General features: G+C 42.8%; 1 protein-coding gene across 5 annotated transcripts in view; it reads right to left on the reverse strand.

Annotated features, from left to right (window-relative positions):
- Window positions 1-22329, reverse strand: part of RELL1 (RELT like 1) — a 79529-nt gene that overhangs the window by 17398 nt on the left and 39802 nt on the right. For 3 of the 5 annotated variants that reach the window (XR_011464505.1, XR_011464507.1, XR_011464506.1), the window contains exons 2-6: window positions 21947-22171; window positions 17746-17817; window positions 8694-8751; window positions 5767-6003; window positions 1339-1563 (exon numbers count right to left, since the gene is read on the reverse strand). Coding sequence is in view for 2 of the 5 variants with exons in the window: in XM_005899274.3 (XP_005899336.1) it covers window positions 1342-1477; window positions 5767-6003; window positions 8694-8751; window positions 17746-17817; window positions 21947-22171 (728 nt within the window). In the remaining 3 variants the exon portion in view is untranslated. The remainder of the gene's footprint in view (window positions 1-1338; window positions 1564-5766; window positions 6004-8693; window positions 8752-17745; window positions 17818-21946; window positions 22172-22329) is intronic. The other 2 variants (XM_005899274.3, XM_070372258.1) reach the window with 1 other exon arrangement.

Consider the following 22329-nt stretch of genomic DNA (forward strand, 5'->3'; position numbering starts at 1 on the left):
AAAAAAAAAAAAAAGAGTTAGTGCTGGAAAGCTATGAGAACCCCTATGTCTTATGGAATTCAGGAACACAGTTCCTCCAGATAACTTCTGGATCATCCCCAACCCCTCTGAGCCTGGGCAGGTTATCAGAGAAGCTCCATTCAAAAGCCACTTCTCCCCCCACGCAGCCACACTGACCACAAGTGAATTCACTTATAATAATTAGTAGCACTGACTGAGCATTTCCTATCTGCCAGGCCCTGGGCTTCCTGCGTTATTTCCCTCATATCTTACTGCCATCCTTCCAGGCAGGCAGTATTATTTTTACTTCCCAGTGAGGAAAGTAGGCACAAAAAGCCCAAGCACCTTGCCCAGGTCCCAGCGCTAGTGAGTGGTAAATGGGGACTTGAACCTGGCAGCCTGACTCAAAGGTTCAGGCTCTACCTTGCTATTTCCCTGTACCTTCTAGGACCCTGCCTCCCCCTCCCTTTGTAAGTGGAACCTCTCCTGCCTTAACACTCAGGCTCTGATGGTTCCACTGAAGACTCTGGAGCTGGTCACTCCCTTCCTTTTATATCTAATAAATAACATGAAAGGGATGGGCAGGACTCAAGCCAGAACAGAAAGCAAACAGGAAGATAAAAGCTAAGCCAATATCAAATTAGCAGAGGCTTTTTTTTAAGTAATATCTTCTAAAGTTAAAACAGCCAAACTAAGAAGCATTCACTTTCGCTTTTAAATTGCTTCAAAATATCTGATGGAAAGAGTAATATTTCTACTAGGGATATTTTAGAACTGTGATGCATCAAAGAAAACTAGTTTCTCAAAGAAAAAAGGATTGCTTTGCTTGCTCCAGTCTTTATCAAATCACTGTTAACCTAGAAGTGACGACAAGATTATGTGTCATTTGGCCTGAATGGTTTTTAAAAGGATTTTTACCAAGCTGCCAACATTTAAAAGTCTGTGGTGATTTCACATGTAAAAACCCTTAGATTTCCATCTTTTTTTTGCAAAGGTATAGCCACACTAAGTGCCTCCTGTCTTGTGGGCATGCAAACCCTATAGATGGGGCATGTGATCTCTAGTTTACCACAATCTCCACCACTCCACATTGCCTCATAAGAAATCCTCCTCATCACCACGTAGACCAAGCCTCTAGAGGCACCTGTGTTGATAGGCTCTTCACACAAAGCTATGGGCAGACAAGAGATGGTGTTCTGTCCCCTAGAGCCCTACCTGCTACACTCCTATGTCCTTCCCGAGTCACTCTCATGTCACCATAGACCCCAGGGATGCTCTTCAGCACCTTCTCCCCACCATGTACCACCCCACCCCCATGCCGCCACATCTACAACTTACCTGCTACTCTGAGTCACTTTGCTGTCTCTTCACAGGCGTCACCGGCACCTCCCCATTGACACTGTCGGTCCCACTAACTGACATCAAACTTCTCCGCTCCTTCTGATTGGACTTGGGTTCCACTTTTGTAACTCTAAACCTGAGCGGGTGGAGCAGGGGGAAGAGGAGATGTGATGGGTTTTGCTTTTCCACTGAACAAGAACCATGAATGAACTAAAAATCCACCTGGAGGATCCCAAAACAAACACAGTCAAAAGTTAGGACAGCAGTGAAAATCACCACATTCACATGTGCACACTACTATATACAATAAAATAACCAACAAGAGCCTCCTATATAGCAGAGGGAACTATACTCAATATTTTGTAACAACCTATAAGGGAAAAGAATCTGAAAAAGAATATATATATGTGTGTGTGTATGTAATAAAAACCAAATCACTGCTGTACACCTGAAACTAACATGACATTTTAAATCAACTATACCTCAATCAAAAAAAAAAATTTTTTTTAAAAGAAAAGAAATTCACCATATACAACAGGAGGGACCATCCCACAGAGCAAGGCTCCCCATCCCCGGCCAAACCTCCCAGCTACTGTTCACTCAACGCATCAGAGATTCTGCGACACAGTTTATAGAGCATGTGCAAACGCACTAAGAAACAAGGGCACTCAAATATGAAACAGCCTCAGAGCTGTGGTTTCTAACAAGGACCTGAGCATTTACATCAGTTGTTTTAACCACAGAGACTGGATAAAAGCCTGACTAGTATGTACATCAGATGTTCACTAGGCAGTTGCCTTCCTCAAAATTTTCCCGGCAGAATGTCTATCTCTACACACAGGCACGCATACACACACATGGCCCCAGTCACACGTTTAACCAGAATCAGTCAGAGGCAGGGTTTTTGTGTATGCTTGGGTTTTGTCTGTTTTTTTTTTTTTTAAAGCAAATTTGGGCTTTCATTAAGAGTTAAGGAATTTGAGAGAAATTTTTCTCAAGAATTAAAAGAGAAGAAAAATTTATTCAACTGGAATACTTTTCTCATCTATCACCATCAATACCCTTAAGTCTTTTCTAAGTCTCTAGTCCTGGTCTTCATTTCCTTCATAACCATCTAAAATAAATTCTCCTTCTTTGTCCAAAATGAGCTCACCGACCAGAATGGGGAGGGAGATGCTGCAGAAGTGAAGGGAGGATGAGGAAAAAAGCTGTCACCACAAACCTAGGTAATCAAGATCTAAGACTCTCTTGAAGCAACATATGCTGAAACACAGCCTGTGCTCATTCAACATTCATAGTATTTATTCTGTTAATACCTCCAAGACACAGAGTTGGATGTGGGGCACTTTTTTTTATTGGAGTATAATTACTTTACAGTGTTTGTGCTAGGATCTGGGGCATTTAAAAAAGCCATGTTGAATCCGAGTAGAAAGTTTCAGCAGATTTTTTTTTAAAGCAAACAAAATACACTTTGTCCAAACAACTTGCAGGTTCTCACCCCACTCTACATTCATAAGTTCCCATGACTCTGTTCTGAATAAAACAGCATGGTCACGAGTTGCACTGTTTTGCTATAAGTGGCAAAGAGCCATGCAGTCTTCTCTTTGTTGCGGGTGCAACACATGGTAAAACTCAGTGAAATTCAAATAATAAATAATAATAACAGATACCAATTCCTTATTTCTAATTTTTATTTTATATTGTAGCATAGCTGATTAACAATGTTGTGTTAGTTTCAGGTGTACAGCAGAGTGGTTCCGTTATACATACACATGTGTCCATTCTTCAGACTCTTTTCCCACTTGGGTTACTACATATTACTAAGCAGAGTTCCCCATGCTGTACAGTAGGTCCTTCTGTGCCAACAATTCTTAAGTGTATAATAATCGACAAAAACTGAATTAAGATCTTTGCATGAGTCACCTTATTTAGTCTTCACAGCCACCCAGTGAGGTGTCATTCCCATTTTATAGAGGGGGATACTGAGGCACAGAGAGAAGGAACAGTTTGTAGTGGTGCCAGGACTCAAATGAGGGCAATTTGGTGAGTCTAGGCTACTCTTCCTAGAGTTATCAGCAGAGAAGCAGGACCATATAGGCAGCACTGTCAGAGTTTGCTCAGGGCTTCCCCAGTCTGGCTCCAGCATGCTTACTCTCCACCACTACTCTCTACTGCCTTCACCCAAGCAGCATTAGCCATGCAGTTCCTGTAGGACTCTCAAAATCAACCAAAAATGCTGTGTGTGTGTGTGTGCTTAGTCACTCAGTCATGTCTGATTCTTTGCGACCCCGTCGATTGCAGCCCGCCAGACTCCTCTGTCCATGGGGATTCTACAGGCAAGAATACTGGAGCAGGTTGCCATGCCCTCCTCCAGGGCATCTTCCCAGCCCAGGGGTCAAATCCAGGTCTCCCGCATTACGGGCAGATTCTTTACCTTCTGAGCCACCAGGGAAGCTCACTACGTAACATCAAATTACTACCCTGGTTGTTCAGACCGTAAAGAAACTGCCTGCAATGCGGGAGACCTGCATTCCCTCCCTGGGTCAGGAAGATCCCCTGGAGAAGGGAATGGCAACCCACTCCAGTATTCTTGCCTGGGAAATCCCATGGACAGAGGCACATGATGGGCTGTAGTCCATGAGGTCACAAAGAGTCAAACACAACTACGTGACTAACACACACACATCATCAAATTGATTCACCACCCCCAAAGACCTCCGCATCACATGTAGGTCACCAGCAAATGGAAGTTTCAGACTGGGGAACCAGGGCACAGAGGAGGCGGACTAAAGAAAGCAGTCCCAGGAACCCACATGATCTTACACGGCAGACACTGGACCAGCTCCTTCTCTTTCCTTCCTCCCAGCACAGGGCTGGATGACATTTCCTACCCCCCTGGGCATTAGGTGTGGCCGAGTGATTGAATGCCAGCCAGAGGAATGTGAGCAAGAATGAAATGTGCCACTTCAGGCCCATCCCATTAAAACCTTTTGTGAACAATCCTCCGAGGACTTTCTCCTGCTAGCAAACCTGGCAGAGGCACAAGACGGAAAGGACCTGGGGCTGTGGATGACTGCTCCAAGAGCCACCACCAACCTGGTCTCCACAAGTGACATGAACTGCTGTAGAGAGTGGAGATTCTTTATCTATTAGAGAAAGTGTGATGCTGTCACTTGACCAGGCCAAGGGCTGCACAGAGAGCTGATAAAACATTAGTTCTGGGTGTGTCTGAGGGCATTTGCAGAAGGCTTTTGCAGAAGATAATAGCATTTGAATTGGTGGATTGAGTAAAGATCATCTTCCCCGATGCAAATAAGAATCATCCAAACCCTCAAAGGCCTGAATACAACAAAATGGCAGAGGAAGACTGAATTTGCTGTTTTTCCTTGAGCTGACACCTCACTCTTCTTTTGCCATCAGACATGAGCATTCCGGGTTCCTAGGCCTTCAGACTGGTGCCAGGACTAACACCATTGGCTTGCCTGGTTCTCAGACCTTTGGGCTTGGACTGAATTACCACCAGCTCTTCTGGTTCTCCAGATTGCAGACAGAAGGTCGTGGGGCTTCTTGGCCTCCGTGATCATGTGAGCTAATTCCCATAATAAATCTCTTCTCATACGTATGTATGTGTGTGTGCATATATATAATATGGTGGAGGTGGTTTAGTCGCTAAAGTCATGTTCAACTCTTGGCAACACCATGGATTACAGCCTGCCAGACTCCTCTACCCATGGGATTTCCCAGGCAAGAATACTGGAGTGGGTTGCCATTTCCTCCTCCAGGGGATCTTTCTGATCCAGTAATCAAACCCACATCTCCTACACTGGCAGGCAGATTCTTTACCTGAGCCACCAGGAAGCATAATATAGAATCTTATTGATTGTGTATATATATGCATGCACGCTCAGTTGCTTCAGTTGTGTCCAACTCTTTGCAACCCTATGGACTGTAGCCTGCCAGGCTCCCCTGTCTGTGGGATTCTCCAGGCAAGAATACTGGAGTAGGTTGCCCTGCCCTGAGCCAGGGGACTTTCCCAACCCAGGGATTGAAACCATGTCTCTTAAATCTCCTGCATTGGCAAGTGGGTTCTTTACCACTAGCGCCACTCTGGGAAGCGCACACACACACACACACACACACACACACAATACATACAGAATCTTACTGATTCCTGGAAAATCCTAATACAGCAAGTAATTAATTTATTGCCCTAATCAATACATCTCACATCTGATCTCACAATAACCACCTCTTAGAATTCTTCTTCTGTTGGAAAAATGCAGGACTCAAGACTAGAAAATATCAAAGAAGCCAAGAGACAGGACCAAGCCAGGCTCAGGAGAATACACGCTACGTTTAATAGGTGTACAAATCCACACGGCAGAGCAACCATGTCACACAAACCCCAAGCATCCCAGGACTCACCTGCCCACAGAGAGGACGGTGACCTCTCCTTGGCGCCTCGGGCGGCCCTCTTTGGACTTGTTGGTGGGTTTTATGAAGTGCCACCGCTTGTGCCTACACCGATGACACACGTCCCGCTCAACAGGACCCCCCACTGTGTGCAGATGGTGGCCGCAGATATGCTTCCCTGGGGTGACCCCTGGTGACAAGGGCCCGGGGCTCACCGGCGGGCTCCCAGGAGTGCTGGGCGTCACTGGGCTAAGATAGGAAGAAAAAAAGGAAGAGGTTACTTAAAAGAAATAGCTACACCATTTGCTCCCTCTGCAATGAAAGAAGTTTAAATCAAAAGGAAAAATACCTCTTCCAATTATACAAATGGGCTTTGTGGACTGATCTCAGGCAGCAGGTACTCAGCTTTTGAGACTATACAATGACAGCTCATTGTGAACAGTAATGATGTGATTTATCACTTCTAGTTAACTGGTTGGAAATAAACCACTGCTTTTAATGACGATGCACTGCTTATCTTTGAAGTACGAGGTTTCTTTTCTTGTATGGCTGATCTCCCTTCTCATACAATCTAATTTCATGCAAACTAATTTCTCATACTTACCCAAATGCCTCCTAGATCTCTAAGCAAAGAAAGGCCCTGAATATATATACACTGGAGGAAAGAAAAACTTAAATTCCAATCCAATCATTAGATGACTTAGGAAGGAATATTTGATCCAGTCTGACTATTGGGTCAAAGGAAGAAGGCTTTTAGGCCAAGATATCAAAAGTGACGCTCAAAAGAGACGTTGATAATAATAATAATAAAAACCTAACAGCATTCTAAGCATTCGATCTTTACAAAACCTCTAAATCGGAATTATTTATAAAACAAGGACACTGAGCCTCAGAGCAGTTAAGCAACTTGCTCAAAGTCACACAGTGATGGCTCTGAGATCCAAATCTAGAAAGACTAAATCTGAAACCATGATCTTAACCATCATGCTACAGTGCTTCAGAAACAGGGGAGACTACTTTGACAACCTAGAAGAAACCCAGCCAGGCCATCCAAAGTATAAAAAGCACAAGTCTAAAGGTTAGATGCTGGCTGCTTTCAAAAGGCATGTTTCAGGCTTCTGGTCCTCTAGAAAAGGAGGAGTTAAGACAGGACAGGGCTGGCCTGACCAGGAATCTGCACTCTGATGTGGAATAGGTGGGTGTGAGTGTGGGTGTGGGCCAGTCAGCATGTCACAGCAGAGCCTGACGCCTGAGACCAGGCCAAGAGTCCCAAAGGCACATGGAGGTCTCATGATATATCAACCAGCCTTCATGCTACAGATAACCAGCCCACTTGTCCACTTCAAAAGGAGCACACATAATTGAAGAGAAAGTCTCAAAGACCCCAAACAGCCAAAAGTTTCCTGGCTTTCGTTAAGGATACTTTTTACGTTGTTAAAATAAAAACACACAGCTGCAGCTTTCTGGGGTAAAACAATGTTAATATCACATATTAGGAGGTTGAATTGTAAGTTTAACAACATTCATTCAAGAAACATTTATCAAAAGAAAAAAAAATGAAACAATTATCTATATGTGCTGTGCACAAAATCCAATGATGGGGACTTTAGGATGCTCTAAGATGACTGAGGTGACATGGTCCTTAGATGAGGAATCTGTGGTCAGGGCTGGAATGTGGGGGGACCCACAGCCCATGAGTCTCCATGAACTACACCACCAGGGCTCCCAACACTGGCCCTCCTGAACTGAGTCACCTCACTGAAACGCGGGTCTAACGTGGCCAGTTTCACAAACATGTATGAAACAGCTAAGATGTGCTGTGTGCACAACCTACAGAGTAAGCAGAAAAAGGTCCAAACCCCTTGCAGAAAAAGGTTCAAACCCCTGGCGAGGTCACTCAGACCCAATTTGCTTCCTTGGTCCTTCTTGCTTCTGTCCACAGCACATCCTCAGGCCACCCTAGACTGAAACTTCCCAGGGCATCCCACACTTTCACTCTCCTGGGCCTTTTGTCCTGAGCTTTGTCTCCCCACAAGCTTCCCCTACTTCTTGTTTCTACTCCCCATTAGACTGAGTCCTCCTTGGCAAGGATGTATGAAGGCCCAGCTCCAGCATCATGCCCAGCACACAGCAGGCACTCAATAAATGCTCTCTGAAGCATGAAAGACTACACAGAAATATAGTTGCCTGTGATTATGACCAACTGTGAAGCTCAACAACCATAATCAAAAACAAACATCCATACCCTAATACAAAAATAGAACTTAGCTGCTGCTGCTGCTGCTAAGTCAGTCGTGTCCGACTCTGTGTGACCCCATGGACAGCAGCCCACCAGGCTCCCCGGTCCCTGGGATTCTCCAGGCAAGAACATTGGAGTGAGGTGCCATTGCCTTCTCCAATAGAACTTAGCAGGTGCTCCCAAACCAGCCCAGTTTTTCATTTAAGCATAACTAATTGTTCATGGAGGTCTTCAGTGCCCGAGATAGTCTGTATTTCTTATGATGTTCCAGTTAGGTTGGTGTGGCGGTTACCCTCAGTTTATAGATAATGGAATTTGAGCTCAGAGTGGTCAGTTAACTTACCCGAGAAGAGGGGAGCCATAAGTGGCACAGGGAAGACAATTCAGGTGCCCAGTTCCAGGGCTTCCTCCTCCCATCATGGTTCACTAACCCAGCAGTTCTCAACCAGGGGCGACTTCACCCCCAGGGGACACGGACAATGTCAGGAGACATTGTGGGATGTCACACCGCAGGAGAAAGGGACCATGGCATCCATGCACTGGAGGTCAGGAATGCTGTTAAACTTCCTACAAGGCAAAGGACAGTTCCCCACAGCAAAGAATTCTCTGGCTCACGTGTCAATAAGGACAAAGTAGAGAAACCTGCTCCAGCAGATAATTGAAAACAAAAGCCTCATAAAGTCAGGGGGAAAGCACTCACCTTTCAGGATCACACACGCTGTTATCTTCTACCATTGCTGCTAAAATGTCAACATTTGCTAAAAAAAAAAAAAAAAAAAAAAATTAAAATGGAATGAATTAGATGAGTGATCATAGAATTAGCATATCAGAAAAACTGGTGGAAAAACACCTAATTGAATTTCTTCAATTCACAGATGAGGCCTTGGGGCCCTGGAGAAGGCAGGGCCTTTCCCAAGGAAAGTCCAGATATGGCTCCATCTGCAGATAATTTTCAACTCACAGGAAGTTAGTGAGAGTGACAGAGGATCTATGCAAGGGAAAGCAGATCTACCACAAAGCTCTGCTTCCTATACATCATCAGCAATATAACACAGAAATTTCTTTCTCCTCTTCTCAAACCAAAAGGAAACTCAATTTAACTCACTCTGCTAAATATGTCATGAAATGCATGACCCGAGACCTATATTCTAATAACTTACACGTGTTCAAATAATTAGCCCTAAATTCTGGATACCCCATGTAATATCAAGTCTATGGGCTTCCCCGATGGCTCAGTGGTAAATAATCCGCCTGCAGCACACACAAGAGACTCAGGTTTGATCCCTGGGTCAGGAAGATCTCCTGGAGGAGGAAATGGCAACCCACTCCAGTACTCTTACCTGGAAAAACCCAAGGATGGAGGAGCTTGTGGGGCTATAGTTCATGGGGTCGCAAAGAGTCTGATCTTTGGACATGCCTGATCAGAGCACAGTAACAGCATCAAGTCTATCCCACACAGCACTGGGGATGAGAAAGGGTTAGTTTTTCAGGTGGGCCATTTGGTTTAGCTCTGCTTAAGGACCATACAAGACCTTAACTCTAGCCAGGTATCTTAAAATTTCAAATGCTGGTCAGGGTCAGATGCATGAGTGCTAAGTCACTTCAGTTGTGTCCGACTCTGTGCAACCCTATGGACTGTAGTCTGCCAGGCTCCTCTGTCTGTGGGGATTATCCAGGCAATAATACTAGGGAGGTGTTGTGCCCTCCTCCAGGGAATCTTCCTGACCCAGGACTGAACCCCAGGTTTCTTATATCTCCTGCATTGGGAGGCAGGTCCTTTATCACTAGGGCTTACATAGGAAGTTCACTGGTTACACACATCAGTTATCTAATATGGACTGAGTTAAATTAGACTTCTAATGTTAATTTTAAAAAAAAAATCCAAATTTGTAGGTGGAACCTAGGCTGTCAACTAAAGCAAACTGAATCTCAGCTTCCTGGGCGCCTACCCCGCCACCGTACACAGACACACATGTTACTTCATTTTTTGTAGGGTGTCAAGTCTTAAGAATAAAAGATGGAACTGAATGGTCAAGTTCCTCTTGGGTATCTCCTGGCAAGGCCAGATGTTGTGACTGACTCCTGACCCCTTTCCATTGATTTTTTTAAAATGTTTATTTATTTTTGGCTATGCTGGGTCTTCGTTGCTCCCTGGGCTTTTTCTCTAGTTGTGGCAAGCAGGGGCCACTCTCTAGTTGCAGTGCACGGGCTTCTCGCCGCAGTGGGTTCTCTTGTGCAGCACAGGCTCCAGGCACATGGGCTCCAGTAGTTGTAGCTCCCAGTCTCTAGTGCACAGGCTTGTAGTTGTGCCACACCGGCTTAGCTGCTCCATGGCATGTGGGATCTTCCCGGATCAGGGATCAAACCCATGTCTCCTGCATTGGCAGGCAGACTCTTTAACACTGAGCCACCAGGGGAACCTCTCCATTGATTTTTAAAGTGCTGTTCTCAATACTAACCACAACAAGTTCTCTAGACATAAAACAAGTTTTTAAAAAGTCACTATTTACCATGTGAGCTAACACCAACATTTAATATTCAACAATCTCGAAATTCCAAGAGAAGGAAAATTAACTCCAGTTTCAACACTGCTGCTTTTAAGTCAACAGCTAAAGATGGATCTAGTGTTCTGCAACTTTTTTTCATGACTGCTCCACCCAGAAGCTTTTTTTTTTCGACGTTTTTTCCTAATTCATCCTCCCATAAAACTATAATACTGAAGATAAACAATTGTTTATGTATTATATGCATATCTGTGTTTTACATATAAAATAGTAAGGGATTTTTTGCCCCCACAATCCAATATTATCCCCTTCACAACCCTTGCAAATGCATAGAATTTTTGAAGAAATACTAATGGAACACACCATCATTTTCAAAAAGAAATAATTTCTTTGCCTTTCATGACTATCTGTGAAAATGCACAAATACATTTCCAAATATAAGTTTTGATATAAAAAGACTCATCATTACAAAAAAAAGCACTGAAATGGATCAGTAGTGCCTTCTCCCACAGGACAAAAAAAGGCATGTTAACCTCTAAGTCAAATTTAAATATAATTTAATTATTTCCCTTGAACTAATACTAAGAATTCCAAAAAACATTTTCTTTCAGATAAAGTGTTTAGGGAACACACAATAATTTGCCAGCTGACATTTATATTATGCTGCTGCTGCTGCTGCTGCTAAGTTGCTTCAGTCATGTCCGACTCTGTGCGACCCCATGAACTGTAGCCCACCAGGCTCCTCCGTCCATGGGATTTTCCAGGCAAGAGTACTGGAGTGGGGTGCCATTGCCTTCTCCGTTATATTATGCTATCTTTTACTAAACTTCAAAACTATTAACAAAAAGGGGGGGAAATAACAACCAAAGAAAGAAATGGAAACAAAGATAACACTAATAGCATTCACTTATAAAGATGAGCTTTTCAAAAAGTTTATATAGTTACCTGAGAAAATTAATCACCTGCAAAATGATGACCTCTGTTAGAAACATCAAATTATAAAATGCTCCCAGGAAGATAATTAAAATATATTAAAAGCATTACTTTTTTTTAGGCTTGTGTTGTATCTCATATATTCATGTATCCCTGTACTTCAACCTTATTTCTTAGAAACAATAGTAAACAACCCTTTTGTTTGCTGTGAGCAATGATTTAAGAGTAGGCTCAAGTTTTTATGCAAATAACATGCATACTCATGTAGGACCAACACATGCACACACGCACTCATGTAGACCCTTGTCTCTAGGCTTTCACCCAGTCTATACCAGGGAGTAAATCTCAGTGAACTATCCCTTGGGAACCTTTTTGGTTTCCTGTGATGAGAAAACCCTAACGTAACACCACCATTAGCACATAAACACATGCTTTAATTTGGTTATAAAATTACTATAAAAGAGCAAAACCCAATTAAGTTCTATTAAATATACATCTCTTTGTGATTACTCATAACTCCAATAAGCTCCAAGAGACAGTTTTCCCTACACTTTTTAAAAAAAAATTTATTTATTTGGCTGCACCAGGATCTTTGTTGCATCTTGTGGGAATCTTTCTTTATGTTGCACAGGCTCAGTAGTTGTGGCAGAGGGGCTTGTTTGCTCCGCAGCATGAAGGATCTTAGCTCCCTGATCAGGGATCGAACCTGTATCCTCCCCATTGCAAGGCTAATTCTTGACCACTGGACCACCAGGGAAGTCCCCTCCCCTAAACTTGTCAACATTCTGTCCAACTATACTTCCTTTCATGGGTGTCCAAAGGATGGGAGGAGTCAGTTACAGGGCAAGCAAAACCTGTCAAGAACAGGGAAAATTTTCTAGTGAGCAGTCATTTCCAAATACTGCTTCCTCTCTTCTTTCCTGAACTTCTGCCTGATAATATGCATAGAGTAGTCAAAATCAGCCCTGTTTTCTCTCCCACCATTATTCTCTTTAAAGTTTTCCCTTACATTCAAGGCAAGATCCTGGTATGTGCCAGCCACTGTCAAAAAGCTTTGTAGACCTTCCGTGTCGGATTCACTCTAATAGCAGGCAGAATTATCATCCCCATTTTACAGATAGACACTGAGGCCTAAAGACTGTACTGACTGTCCAGAATCCCACAGCTAGAAACAGACCTAGATACAAAAACCTGGTCTATCTGACTCTAGGGTGGGTGCATTTCACCCCAACCAACTCCTCCCTACTCCTTCTGAGTCTCCACCCAAATGATGATGGTTTAACAGTTCACAGGATGTTTGCATAATTATTATGGCAAGTTTCAGGGATCTACTCAGTAATGATGGTAGTTTATGAAGAAACCCTTTTAGCCATCACACAAATTGAGTGCCAAGATAAGAATTTCACCAAGGGACCCCTCTCTTCTGCCCAATGTAAATAACCATAATCCGGGGTGCTTGGACAGTAATCACAATACTGACAGGTGCTGCTATTTTCAGACAGTGTCTGGCCCTGGCAGAGAAGCCCAGCTGGAGAGTTGCAGGTACTTTCCAAACTTCCGCAGTGATCACCCAAATGCTCTTCAGTCCTGCTCTATTTAGAAAGGATTACAGACTAGTGGGAAAATAATCAGTGTGCAGCTTAGCCAATAAATTCATCCTACAAGAGATATTTGTCTAAACGAAATGTGATTTGCAACATCCAAGACATGATAGGTTTAAACCATAAATAAGAATGTCACCATAAGTACTGGTGAAGTATTACCCCCTTAGCCAAATTAAAAATGCAAAGCAGAAGATGAGTCATATATCAGGACTGAAAGTGTTTTAAAATATGTAAAATAGGCAAAGAAAACCTAAATAAACATGAGAAAAGGGTAATGGTTTGTACTCAATTTTATTCACTTTTTTCTTCAATGTTTAAAGAAAAATTATGTTATAGTGTACTATTTTTTAAAAATATAAAGTTAATTAACCTCAACATGGAGATCTAAATGGATATTAAGTTCAGAGTCTGTTAATGACAAAAAAAAGAAAAATACATTCTGTTCTACAGAGAATTTAAGTCTCCAAGGCAAACTAATAAAACTAGGTTATAAACTGTTAAGAGCCCCAGGTACCTATTTAATCCTCCAGCTGTGGTTTTGGCACGGGCTGGAAGCTAGAGAGGTCACTGTGTGTGAGGACCCAGGGAAATCAGATGTCTCCTGGTGGCCAAGGAGAACCAAGGCCACCTAAGGATGAGGTCACAGGAGAAATCAGAGGTGACAGACGAAGGCCCTTACAGGGAGAAGAGTGAAGAATAAGAAAGACAGAAGGCAAAGAACTGGGGAGCGGAGGAGAAAGAATGAAATCAGTGCTTTGATTACTCCACTGGTAATCAAGGCAGCAGAAACTAAAAAGCTACTTTCCAAAAGGAAAAGGACATAATTAAAAAAGAAAAGAGGAGTCCTAGAGTCTGTGAGTGTGGGAGTGAGGAAATTATATAGTCTGTTTCCTTCAGGGGCCCACAGGTTTCACCTCGGCTGTAATAGGAGAAAAGAGCCCACTGCTGGCACCATCCTGCCACAGGCCAGCTTGATGACCCTTAGGTGACTTTCTTACCCTCTGGGCCCCTGTTTCCTCATCTGCAAAATGGGGTGGTAACACGGCTGACTTCATAAGGTAGTTTGGATAATTTAATGCACTAATATTTAGAGTTCTATAAAATGCCCCAGCTGTATATGTTATCTCTTTGAAAGGAGGAAGTTTATCGTTCATCTTTCCTGACACCAGGAAGAAGCAGTGACAGTACACAGGTATGGACTCTGATGTCAGAGGCTAGAGTTCAAATCTCAACTCTGCTACTTGCAGCAGGGTGACACTGACAAGTCAGTTATGTGCTGTAGACCTCGGTTTCTCAACAATAAATTGGAAATGATATATCAGAATCATAGGGCTCCCAGAAAACCCTTAGAACAGGCCTGGCAGTTAGCAAGCATTCAGTGCCAAATATGAAGTTATACAAGAGAACTTTAGCCCCCAACAAAGTGTTCACAGCTGACACTTCACACCACTCACCTCTCAGTAACCCCTCATACAGCACTCACTCACTCAGCAGCTGCTTCAGCTCTCAGAAGCCCAGGTCCCACAGGTCTCCAAGCTTCCAAAAGCCATGAAGGCAGTTTCTTTCTCTTTTTTTTTCCCCCCAACTTTTTATTTTGTATTGGAGGGAGTGATAATCACTCAGTCTTGTCTGACTCTGCGACCTCATGGAATGTAGCGCACCAGGCTCCTCTGTACATGGAATGCTCCAGGCAAGAATACTGGAATGGGTTGTCATTTCCTTCTCCAGGGGATCTTTCTGACCCAGGGATAGAACCCAGGTGTCCTGCATCGCAGGCGGATTCTTTACCATCTGAGCCACCGGGGAGGCTGTATTGGAGAATAGCTCTTTAACCAAATCGTGATGGTTTCACGCAGACAGGAAAGGGACTCAACCATACATATACATGTACATGAAGGCAGTTTCGACTGTGCAAGACCCAGGAGAAATGAAGGGCCATCCACACCTTACTCGGTGCACTTCTGTAATGGCTGGAGCTTTTACGCCAAGAACAAATTTCTGTACTTCTTATGCAAATTAAAATCCACTTCTTTATGCAAAAGAAATATGCACCACTGAGTCCTCAAGAATAGCATCACCAACTACTGCTCCCTGAAGGAAAAGTGAAAAAAAGTGAAAGTGAAAGTCGCTCAGTCATGTCCGACTCTGCGACCCCATGCACTATACAGTTCATGGAATCCTCTAGACTAGAATACTGGAGTGGGTAGCCTTTCCCTTCTCCAGGGGATCTTCCCAACCCAGGGATCAAACCCAGGTCTCCTGCATTGCAGGCGGATTCTTTACCAGCTGAGCCACAAGATCTGTTTTATCTGTTTTATAAAACAGATATTGAATCCAATTGATTACTGTCTTTTTTGTTATTTTAAACATCATCCTATTAAGTTAGATCATCTGGTTTTCAATCCTGGAGAAACTGAAAGCGACAAACTAGAAGAGAGGCAAGGCAATGCTGAATAGATGCAAGAGTCCCATGCAGGGCGGCACTACTCCCTAACCACGTGACCAACCACTTGGAGTCTTCCTTTCTTCATCTGTAAAGTGGGTATAATAATATCAACTCCAGAAGAATACTGTGAGGATTAAATGATATTATGCACATGAAGCACCTAGATCAATGCCAATATGTAAAGTCCACTCTAAAGAAAAAGGAAAAGTATGCTGAACCATATGAAGTTGCTGCTTCTCTAGGTCAGAAGCACTGACTGCAGCCTGGGCCAGGCAGGTGCTGTGGTTAATAGTGAGGCTATGGGGACACAGGATCCCAGGGAGGGGCTTGGAACAGAAGGCAGGTATTTACTGAGCAGCATGGAGGGATTTCAACTTTCAGACAAAGGGCTCAGCTGCGTCAGTGCATGCAGCTTGAGACAGTGTTTACCAGGGCCCAGAGAGCGCCCAAGGAAAACATTTTGTTTTACATTCCCATGAGAATTCAAAGCATAGGGCTATTGGATATGTTGGCTGAAAAAACTGTGACCTAAAAGTTATGCACAACCTAAAAGTTGAAAGTTATGTTTTATTCAGTAGACAAATCTGGGGACTTAAGCTCAGGAGGCAAGACTCTCAGATAACTCTGAGAGACTGCTATGGAAAGACAAAGGAGGGAGCCAAGATGTACAAGAATTTTTGCAATAAAGATCAGGTAGTCAGAACGTCACTGTTACTGTTAATAAAAGAAAACCAGACATCCCAAGTCAAGGAATTCAGCGCTTTTCCATGTATGGGAAGATGTAAGAGTCTGGGCTCACTGAAATCATTCCTTTGATGTGCACCTCAGCTATCTGGGGCCAGCATCCAGTGTTTTCACAGCCTGAGTTTCCTCAGGACTCATAGTCAGGGAGAGGCTGTAGTCTGATGGCTGCTGGATGGCAGGCATTCTCTCCCTCTTGGGTTGCCTCAGGGTTCACCACTGTGGCATGTAATGGACGGCTTGATGGCTATGACTTTCTTTGTTTACTGATATGAGAGGTGGCATTTTTAGTTCACAGGTATGTGGGCAGGAGTGCCACACGCCTCAAAAGTCACTTGGGGTGTGGTATCTTGTGGAGACAATCACCAGTGTTTCAGAAAAATGACCCTGATTTATCTAATCAGGGTTAAACTAATTTAAGAAGACAGGGGTTTAGGACACATTTCAGAACGGAAAAAAACGCTTAAAGTCATTAAAGCTTAGTGGTAGTGGTTTAGTCGCTAAGTCGTGTCCAACTTTGTGACCCTTTGGACTGAGCCCAACAGGCTCCTCTGTCCATGGGATGTCCCAGGCAAGAATACTGGAGTGGCTTGCCATTTCCTCCTCCAGGGGATCTTCCCCACCCAGGGACTGAACCTGGGTCTCCTGTATCACAGGCGGATTCTTTACTAACTGAGCCACCAGAAAAGCCTAGACCTTTTAAAAGCTTTAACACTTAAGAACATATCATAGAATAGGTGAACTCATAGAGGCAGAAAGCAGAGGAAGGGTTGCCAGAGGCTGGAGGGGAAGAGGGTGGAGAATGGGGAGTGACTGCTCAGTGCATACAGAGTTTGGGATGACGACAAGATTCTGGAACTAGATACTGGTGATCTTTGTACACTATTGTGAACATGTGTGTGTGAGTGTGTGTGTGCTCAGTCGTGTCCGACTCTTTGCGGCCCTGTGGACTGTAGCCTGCCAGGCTCCTCTGTCCATGGGATTTCCCAGGCAAGAATACTGGAGTAGGTTACCATTTCCTTCTCCATTGTAAATGTACTTAATGCCAATGAATTGTACATTTTAAAATGGGTGTAACAACAAATTCTATGTTTAGTGTATTTTACCACAGTATTTTTAAAAGCAGAAAAAAAGGAATAGATAATATTTGAGTGCTTATTATACCAAGCAGCTTCTGTGTAATATGTCACAATAATACCATGAGGTAAATATTATTTTAGAGGAAGAAACTGAGGCTCATGAGGTACTATGACTTTCCTCCAAATCAAGGCGATGCCAGGATTAAAAGGTAAGCCTCCAGGGCTGACTTGGCAACACTCAGACCCACTGACTCTTAGAAAACTCACTTCTGTGAAACTCTCCGGATAAGATAATGCTGGAAGCTGGGCTATTTGTGAGCTTAGGTGGAAGGTGCTACCAATAACTTCAGAAACATTGACAGGAGAATCCATACAAACTCTCTGAAGCAGGTTTTTAATAAAACATGTGAATAATGAATTGTTCTGGGCACTAAAACAGCCATACCTTCGTTTTTCATGATGTATTGGACAATCTGCCCAACGGTGTCACTGTTTTCATTTACACTGTCGTTCAACTCTGAAAGAGAAAGGGGAGGGGAGGACAGGTTACAATTGCTCACCCGCATCAGGTCAGAGACACACAGTCTCAGAGCCTAAGACTTCTCTGAACAGTCTCCAGAAAGCTCAGCTGATGACCCATGGTGCTAAGAGCTCTGCTTTCTTTTAACCTACCTTTCTCTTAGCACACTCTTAGCACACGTGACTGAAAACACACAGCGACTTTCTCAGCAGAACAGGTGCAAACTGCCCATCAATATCTTCTCAAGTCCAGACACAGGCTTAATTTCCAAGATGTCTTTATCAGTCCTTACAACTATTACTCCTCTCTCATCATTTTGTTAAACTCAAAGGGGAAATGGAAAGAATAAAGATAACTAAAATAAAAACTTCTTGGATTTTATTTTCATTGTAGATATACCATATACAGAGTATTAATTTATTTCTTAAATTGGGTAATTATTCATCTCTCTCTTCACAAGACTTTGAAATATACTTCCAAATGATCTAAATGTTGGCCATGGTTAATTACCTACAAACTCAGTTTACTTTGAGAGACTCTGTACATGGGATAGTCTTTAGGAAAAAAAAAAGTCAAACCTTCAGTCTAAAACTGATTCCTTATCATTCACTTCCATAACACAAGAAAGAAAAAGGAGGGTTGACCTAGAAATCATGGTGTGGTATATTACCCATGTAATCTGGAAAAGTGTCTTCTCCACCCAAGCCACTCCCTCCCCATGAACACGCACGTCCAGTTAGACAGTGCACATGCTGACCACTAAGCCAACCTACACAGCGTCTGCAGAGGATGAGAGAGAAAGGTCCCGCTTTCTGTTGACAAACATTCAGCCTCGGTTTGCTCATAAACTCACACATGACTCATCGTGCAACTGTGCTCACTCCCTGCCTCAAAGGTCAGTGGGGGTGGGAAAAACCAACAGGCCAGCAAGCTGGCAAGGAATGAAGAAGCTCCCCAACTCTGCCCGTGATCCCACTTGAAGGGTGACCTACCCCAAATGTCACATTTCTGCAAAAACTGCCCTTTGAGGTCTGAAAAGGATAAGCAGAGTTACCAACTATTCCCCAAGGCCCAAAAGGATGGTTGAAAAGTACATTTGTGGTGAAAACAGGGCTTCACCTCTCAGGGTTTTCAAATACAATCCAGAAACTCCATGTGAGGAGGAAATGCTGAGACACTCTGAGGTCAATCCAAAGGTACCAGCTCTTGTCATTTTTTCATTGCACTGTTCACACAACCATTTACTTAATAAACATAAACTCCAACCTCATATTAGGTTGGTGCAATAGTAATTACAGTTTTGGACCCTGATTTTAAATCATTATAACTAGGCTCAAACACACCTTTAGTAGTCAAAATAGGAGCCATTACACTCAAAATATTTTTGCCAAAGAGAAATAAGCTTGTTTATTCTTGTACCATAAAAATCCGTGCTTCAGGATTTGATGAACTCTTGGAAAGCATTTTCTAACTCCTGTTGGTTGTGAAAGCATTTTCATTTTCCCTGCAAAAAGTTGTCAAGATGCTAGAAGAAGCAGTAGTTAGTTGGCTACTCGGCAGTATGGCAGATGAGACAAAACTTTATAGCCCAATTTGTTCAACTTTTGAAGTGCTGGTTGTGCAACATGCAATCGGGTGTTGTTGCATCTTTTTTGTTGACCAATGTCAGCTGCACGTATCAGTTTTCAATGCATCTCATCAATTTTCTGAGAATACTTCTCAGATGTAATAGTTTTTCTGGGATTCAGAAAGCTATAGTGGATCAGACAGACAGAAGACCACCAGACAGTGACCACAACCTTTTTTTGGTGTGAGTTTGGCTTTGGGAAGTGCTTTGGAGCGTCTTCTCCATTCAAACACTGAGCTGGTTGTCTCTGGTTGTTGTATAAAATCCACTTTTCATCGTATGTCACAATCTGATCGAGAAATGGTTTGTCGTTGTTGCATAGAATAAGAGAGGACGACACTTCAAAATGACAGGTTTTTTTTTAATTTGCAGTCAGAGCATGAGGCCTCCCCCTTATCAAGCTTTTTCACCTTTCCAATTTGCTTCAAAATACCAAACGACATAGAATGGTCAACATTGAGTTCTTCAGCAACTTCTCCTGTAGTTGTAAGAGAATCAGCTTCAAAGATCTTCTCAACTGGTTGCTGTCAACTTCAGATGGCTGGCCACTGCGCTCTTCATCTTCAAGGCTCTCGTCTCCTTTGCAAAATTTCTTGAACCACCACTGCACCGTACGTTCATTAGCAGTTCCCAGGCCAAATGCGTTGTTGATGTTACAAGTTGTCTCTGCTGCTTTCTGACCCATTTTGAACTCAAATAAGAAAATTTTCTGTCTAACATAATTTCCATAGTCTAAAATACATATAAAATAAGCAGCAAGTAATAATTCATTAGCAAAAAATACAAAGCATACACATTAAAATGATGTTGAAGAAAGTATTCTAATATCAAATGGCAAAGTTCAACAATGCAAAACCACAATTACTTTTGCACAACCGAATCAATTTTTAAAGATTAACTCCCCTAGCAAAAGTAGCAGCACAAAAATGGTGAGACCTATTCAGTTTTCCTATTGTTCTTATTAGAATCTAATTCAACAGCAACAGTAAGGGTTACTATATGAAAAAAGTGAAAGTGTTAGTTGCTTAGTCGTGTCTGACTCTTTGTGATCCTATGGACTGTAGCGCAACAGGCTCCTCTGTCCACAGGATTTCCCAGGCAAGAATATTGGAGTGTGTAGCCACGCCCTTCTCCAGGGGATCTTCCCAACCCAGGGATCCAGTCCCAGTCTCCTGTGTCTACCAGTACCGCAGGTGGATTCTTTACCGTCTGAGCCAGGGAAGCCCAAGGGTTAATATATACTGAGTGCCATTTGTGACAAACACCAAATGTATCTTCTCTCTAATTTCACAATACTCTTACAAGGTAAAGATTATTGTCCTCATTTAAATTAAAATTTTAATTAAATTAATAAAATTAAAGTTAAATTAAACATAGCAGTGATTTACAGCATATTAATTGCCCAAGGCCACAAAGTCAATAAGAGTAAATTACTTCATAGTTATTTAATAAATGAAAGCAAAGTTTCTAACTCTAGGTGTGGTTCCTATAATATTTACAATGATGCTATACCATAGCATCTGCCTTTAAGATGGATCATTTTGTAAAAGTGCTGGTGAGAGTGTAGAGAAAAGGGAACCCTTGTGCACAGTTGGTGGAAATTTAAATTGGAACTGCTTCTATGGAAAACAATATGGATGTTCCTCAAAAAATTAAAAATAGATCTATCATATGATCCAGCAATTCCATTTCTGGGTATATACCCAAAGGAAATGAAAACAAGAAGTCAAAGTGGAAAGATATATGCACACCCCACTCCAGTACTTTTGCCTAGAAAATCCCATGGACCGGAGAGCCTGGTAGGCTGCAGTCCATGGGGTCGCTAGAGTCAGACACTTCTGAGCGACTTCACTTTCACTTTTCACTTTCATGCATTGGAGAAGGAAAAGGCAACCCACCCCAGTGTTCTTGCCTGGAGAATCCCAGTGACGGGGAAGCCTGGTGGGCTGCTGTCTATGGGGTGGCACAGAGTCGGACACTACTGAAGTAACTTAGCAGCAGCAGCATGTTTACTGCAGAATTATTCAAACTAGCCAAGATATGGAAATATCCTAATGTCCATCAAAGAATGAATGGATAAAGAAGATCCACTGATCAGTAGTCAATGAGAAGAAATAGATGTTTTTCTGGAATTCTCTTTTGTTATAATCCAACAGATGTTGGCAATTTGATCACTTGTTCCTCTGCCTTTTGTGTACTATACTTATCAAATTTACAGAGAGACTAGAACTGAATGATTCCTACCCTAAAAACAACTGACAATTACGTGATAGAGGTATTAAACATCACTACAAGGGCAATCATATTACAATATATAAATGCACCAGAATAACGTGTTGCACACTTTAAATTTACATGATGTTATTACATCAAATATATTTTGATGAAAAAAAGATGGATCATTTGCTTTACAGAGACAGAAAACATACATGACTCATTTCTTATTAAAAAATTGTCTGCACTCACATGCCCACAAAAAAAAATAATCCAGATTTTTACCTATCTTTTCAACCTTTTCTCCTTCAACGTCTTGCTCAGCTTCTGTTGTACATCGATAGCCTTTCTTCTTAAGCAGGTGGCAAATGAGGACGCCAAAGAGACCCATGACAAAGAACACAGGGACAAGGGCATATGCGATGTATTCCGGGTGTCCATTCCCATTGTTGTTCGTGGGTGAGGGCGTCGTCTCGGTTTTGGAGGGTAACGGGTGGCTGCCACTATGATCTGAGGAAGAAACATACACAGCCGCATCAGATGTCTACTGGAGACAAGGAACATCTGACAACCTTGGGAAATGTCCCTGTTAAATGTGAGCCTGTTTCCAAAACCACAGGTCAGGCAGAGGCTGGCGGGTCCGGCAGGACAGGCACGTGGGCTTGAGT

The sequence above is a fragment of the Bos mutus genome, chromosome 6, assembly GCF_027580195.1.
Source record: "Bos mutus isolate GX-2022 chromosome 6, NWIPB_WYAK_1.1, whole genome shotgun sequence".
Classification (NCBI taxonomy): Eukaryota; Metazoa; Chordata; class Mammalia; order Artiodactyla; family Bovidae; genus Bos; species Bos mutus.